Source organism: Octopus bimaculoides, chromosome 16 (assembly GCF_001194135.2).
Source record: "Octopus bimaculoides isolate UCB-OBI-ISO-001 chromosome 16, ASM119413v2, whole genome shotgun sequence".
Lineage (NCBI taxonomy): Eukaryota > Metazoa > Mollusca > Cephalopoda > Octopoda > Octopodidae > Octopus > Octopus bimaculoides.
Window position 1 is genome coordinate 8,332,236 of NC_068996.1, and position 5,529 is coordinate 8,337,764.

General features: G+C 37.4%; 1 protein-coding gene across 3 annotated transcripts in view; it reads left to right on the forward strand.

Moving 5' to 3' along the window:
- The window catches only part of LOC106882253 (stromal interaction molecule 1), a 278,541-nt gene that overhangs the window by 254,639 nt on the left and 18,373 nt on the right, over positions 1-5,529 (forward strand). For 2 of the 3 annotated variants that reach the window (XM_052973513.1, XM_052973511.1), the window contains exons 8-9: positions 433-516; positions 5,157-5,324. In XM_052973513.1, the coding sequence (XP_052829473.1) occupies positions 433-516; positions 5,157-5,324 (252 nt within the window). The remainder of the gene's footprint in view (positions 1-432; positions 517-5,156; positions 5,325-5,529) is intronic. The other variant, XM_052973512.1, reaches the window with a different exon arrangement.

Sequence of the window (5,529 nt, forward strand, 5' to 3'; positions counted from 1 at the left end):
TATATATATATATATTTTTTATCTGTATTTACTTTGTTGTTACAGATTGCGTTTTATATTTATTTTCATTTCTTTCTTCCATTTCCTTTCAAAAATGACGATGACCATTATTGCATTAATGAATGTTATCAGTCTCTTATAAATGTCAGGAATACATTGAAGATAAATGAAATAACTCAATGATAAAAATCATTTGCATATTTTTCTTTTCATATCCCCCTCGCCCCCTCTTTGTTATCTTTTCCTTTTCTTCTTTCATTTCAATGTTTTTGGCAATTTTTGTGAACATAGTTTCCCATATCTCTATATTTTTATCATGTTTTCTCATCTTTGCTTTGTATAGAGTTTTTCTTTTTTTTTCTAATTTCAGTTTTTCTACATTTTTTATATTATTTTATTATAGTATTTTATTTTTTTTTAAATTTCTTTCAGCAGCCTGATTCAGATGTCAAGCTTCTTAGAAAGCAGAGCCTTGATGAAATATCTCGTGGGAAAATAGAAGAAGAACTGAAGCAGGTATTCAAGAATTCTTTATTGTTTTCTTTCATCTAACAGAGAAGTAAAGTAGTGCTTCACAAAAGCACTCTTTCGTTTCCATGCCAACTTCCTTTCTTTCTTTTAAAGCAACTCATTTTGTCAGATGACAATTCCAATATAAGTTACTTGTTTACCTATGTTGCTTGCCCATGCATATATAAAAAAATATTGTCCTTTCTCTTTTTTAGGCACAGGAGTGGGTGTGTGGTAAGTAGCTTGCTTACGAACCACATGGTTCCGGGTTCAGTCCCACTGCATGGCACCTTGGGCAAGTGTCTTCTACTATAGCCTCGGGCTGACCAAAGCCTTGTGAGTGGATTTGATAGACGGAAACTAAAAGAAGCCCGTCATATATATGTATGTGTGTCTGTGTTTGTCCCCACACCATTGCTTGACAACTGATGCTGGTGTGTTTACGTCCCCATAACTTAGTGGTTCGGCAAAAAGAGACCAATAGAATAAGTACCAAGCTTACAAAGAATAAGTCCTGGGGTTGATTTTCTTGACTAAAGGCGGTGCTCCAGCATGGCCACAGTCAAATGACTGAAACGAGTAAAAGAGTACTGCTTGGTGCCTTGGGCAAGTGTCTTCTACTTTGACCTCAGGCCAACCAAAGCCTTGTGAGTGAATTCAGTCAACAGAAACTGAAAAGAAGCCCGTCGCATTTGTCTGTGTGTTTACATGTGTATGTGGCTTTGTGGTAAGAAGCTTGATTCCTAACCACATCATTCTGGGTTCAGTTCCACTGAGTGGTATCTTGGGCAAGTGTCTTCTACTATAACCTCAGGCTGACCATAGCCTTGTGAGTAGATTTGGTAGATGGAAACTGAAAGAAGCCCATCGTATATGTGTGTGTGTCTTTGTGCCTGTGCTTGTCTCCCACAACCACTTGACAGCTGTTGTTGGTGTGTTTACGTCACCATAACTTAGCAGTTCAGCAAAAGAGAACGGTAGAATGAGTACTAGACTCTAAAAAAAAAAAGCTCCTGGGGTCGATTTGTTTGACTAAAACCCTTCAAGGTGGTGCCTCAGCATGGCCATAGTCAAATGACTGAAACAGGTAGAAGGAAGAAAACAAATATAACTGTGGCATCCTGTGGATATCATGACTTGTGTGTGATTCTGATTTAAGTGAACCAGTTGTACAATGTCACCCTCTCTGTTTTGATCCAGAAATATATCAAGATTGAGACAAATGGAGCTGGGTCTAGATCAGGCCTGGCCAACTCTAATTACAAGTTTTTCGAGGGCTGCTTGTATACTTTATGCACAAATAGTCAAATGGTCAAATTACAGAATCAAGAATTTTTCATACTTTTCATTTGTTTAAAATTATAAAAATTGTAGGCTATTGCTTTATTGCCACTTATAAATTTGACCAAGTTTTGCGAAGAACACCTTTTGGACTGTTAGCTCTGCCATTATTTTTATCCACCCTGTATGCTGGGGTTAGTCTTTACATATATATATATATATATATATATTTTAGGCTTGATAGGTACATGAACTAGTGGTTAGGGCAGTGGTTCCCAACCTTTTCACTACCAAGGACAAGTGTCTTCTACTTTTATTTAAATGAGTTTACCTACGGACCCCAGGATATATAAAGATCTGTCAGCTTAACATGTTCACAGAGCCCCAGTACTACCTTTGTGGACCACCAGGGGTCTGTGGGCCACAGGTTGGGTTTTATGCTCATTTACAGAGTGGCATTCCTTTCGGTCACTTACACGTTATGGAAAGTGGTCTGTAAGGGCTCAGTGGTATTTTTCCCAGCCCTTTATTATCTGAGTTCAAGTCCTGCTGATGTCGACTTTGCTTTTTTATCCTTTTGTGGATTGATAAAATAATTATCATTTGAACAGTGGGATCAATAAAATCAACTAATATCCTCCCTCTTATATATATATATAAATATATATATATATATTTATATATATAAAGACTAAACCCGGTGTACAGGGTGGATAAAATTTGGAACCATCATCATTGTCATCGTCGTCATCATGGTGGCAAGCTGGCAGAATTGCCACCATGCAGGATGAAATGCTTAATGGCATTTTGTCAATCTTTATGTTCTGGGTTCAAATTCCACTGAAATCAGCTTTACCTTTAATCCTTTCAGAGTTAGTGAAATAAGCACCTGTTGAGCACTGGGATCCATGCAATCAGCTTACCCTTTCTACAAAATTTTGGGCCTTGTGCCTATAGTAAAAAGAATTGTTGTTGTTGTTATTATTATTATTATTATTATTATTATTATTGTTCAGTAGTTTTATTTTTATAACGTGCTTTCACTTCACTACCGAGCGCAGCTCTGTGCGCCTTGGGTATGTGCTGTGGTTTGCTGTGGTGCTCTTATGTTTACTGTATTGAAAGTGTTTTGCGTAGAATGTGTGCAGTACCCAGTAGTGCAATTTTCTGTATGTTATATATATTTGTAAGTCCTGGTGTTTTTGTTATGTATTTGTCTGAATATTTTTTTATTATACCTAAGGCACCTACTATGATAGGAATTGTTTCTGTTTTTAGATTCCACATTCGAGTTATCTCTATTTCCAGGTCTTTGTATTTTGAAAGTTTTTCCATTTCTTTTAGAGAAACGTTGTCATCTGCTGGTATTGATACATCAATTAGAATATTATTATTATTATTATTACGGCGGTGAGCTGGCAGAATCATTAGCACGCCGGGTGAAATGCTTAACGGTATTTTGCCCATCGCTATGTTCTGAGTTCAAATTCCACTAAGGTCAACTTTGCCTTTCATTCTTTCGGGGTTGATAAATTGAGTACCAATGAAACAGTGGGATTGATATAATCAACTAGTCCTCTCCCTGAAATTTCAAGCTTTGTACCTATAGCAAAAAGGCTTATTATTACTATTATTATTATCATTATTATTATCAAGGTGGCGGACCAGCAGAATCATTAGCATGCCAGGTGAAATGTTTAGCAGTATTTCGTCTGTCTCTATGTTCTGAGTTCAAATTCCGTTGAAGTCAACTTTGCCTTTCATCCTTTCAGGGTTGATAAATTAAGTACCATTTAAATATTAAGGTCCACGGGATCAATTGTCCCCCTCCCCACAAAAATCCAGGCTTTGTGTCTATAATAGAAAGGATTACTATTATTATTATGTTTATTATCATTTTTATTATTATTAGTCGACTTGACTTGACCCAGGAAGAATATATGTGGGTAGCAGGTTACTACCTGTAACCTTAGATATCCACATGACTTCAATGAGCCACCAGTGTTCTGAACCCTTTTGGTGATCTTTTCTCTCCTTAGAGACAAACCTTCTGTAGAAGCTCTGCGGGACATTCCATTCCAGTCACCTGCAACCGTTTGTCTGTGTCATCACTCACAATCCCGACTTCACAAATTATCACAGGTGTAATCTTTACAGATTTCATGCTCCAAATTCTAGCAATCTCAAATTTTAGGGGTTGTAGATATCTTATTTCTTTACTGCCCACAAGGGGCTAAACACAGAGGGGACAAACAAGGACAGACAAAGGGATTAAGTCCATTACATCGACCCCAGTGCGTAACTGGTACTTATTTAATCGACTCCGAAAGGATGAAAGGCATGTCGACCTCAGCGGAATTTGAACTCAGAACGTAGCGGGAGACGAAATACCGCTAAGCATTTCGCCCGGTGTGCTAACGGTTCTGCCAGCTCACCACCTTGATATCTACCAACTTCTATATCATTTGTCTGTCTGTCTGTTTGTTGGTCTATCTCTGAGTGAATCTTGGAGAAATATTTTGTAGAACCTATTGAGTTATATTTGTGTAAACTTTGACGCTAAACAAGTATCGTAATAACGATGTGTAAAGTCAACTTTAGCATGAATATTTGATATATTTTCCCTTAAAAAACTCATACAGTTGCTGCTCACTTCTGATTTGTAGTGTCATTGATATCATATTGATTTGAGAACAAAGTGTAGCTCATTGTGCTCTGAACAATCTAATTATCCAATGTGTGAAATGTTAGAAGCATAAATATTCTTCTGTTACACACACATACCACATCACAAAGGGAAAAGTGTTTGTGTATATATATACAGATCAGCCTGACACTTATAAAAGGTGCAATGTCAATTATTTGAGAGGAGGGGAACTTAGTGTTGGTTGAAAAACTGTGTGATTTTGCATATGCCTGTGGAGATGTATGTGTGTGTGTCTGTGTGTGCATCTGTGTTTAGATTTTGTGGCTCTATGTGCATGCATGCGTATATCTATTTGTGTGTAACCTGAATGTGTATGTGAGTATAGTTTTGTGTAGCTTTGTATGTAAACACACACATGCACATGCAGGGTTACACCCAAATAGTTATAGACATATGCACACATATGCATGTAGTCACGTAAATCTATTCACAGATGCATACTCAAACATGTGTACATACACACATACATCTACACAGACATATACAAAATCACACTCTAGTTTTTCAACTCACATCAAGCTCCCTTCCCCTCAAATAATTGCCATTGTAGATTGTATGAGACCAATCCTCTCTCTATATAGCTATCTGTGTGTGTGTTTGGAGATTAATTTTGTTGTGAGAGGATAATGCCCTACCTTGTTACTGTTTGTACTTTCAGGTGAAAGCAAATTTGAGAAAGGCAGAAAAAGAGCTTGAAAGCCGGCAGTGGTCATCAGCACCAGCAGACTTACAGAAATGGCTTCAACTAACTTACGAAATAGAACTACAACACCATAATAATAAGAAGCTAGCGGCTGAGAATCAACTGAGAGAAGCACGAGATTGTGTAAGTTGAGATGAACGTAGTTGTCAGTGTGTGATATTTTGTTATATGGTGTGTAGTGTATGTCATGCAATTTATGCTGTATGTGGTGCATAATGTGTTGTGCGTGTGGTGTGTAATGTATGTTGCGTGCAGTGTGTAATGTATGTTGTGTGCGGTGTGTAATGTATGTTGTGTGCGGTGTGTAATGTATGTTGTGTGCGGTGTG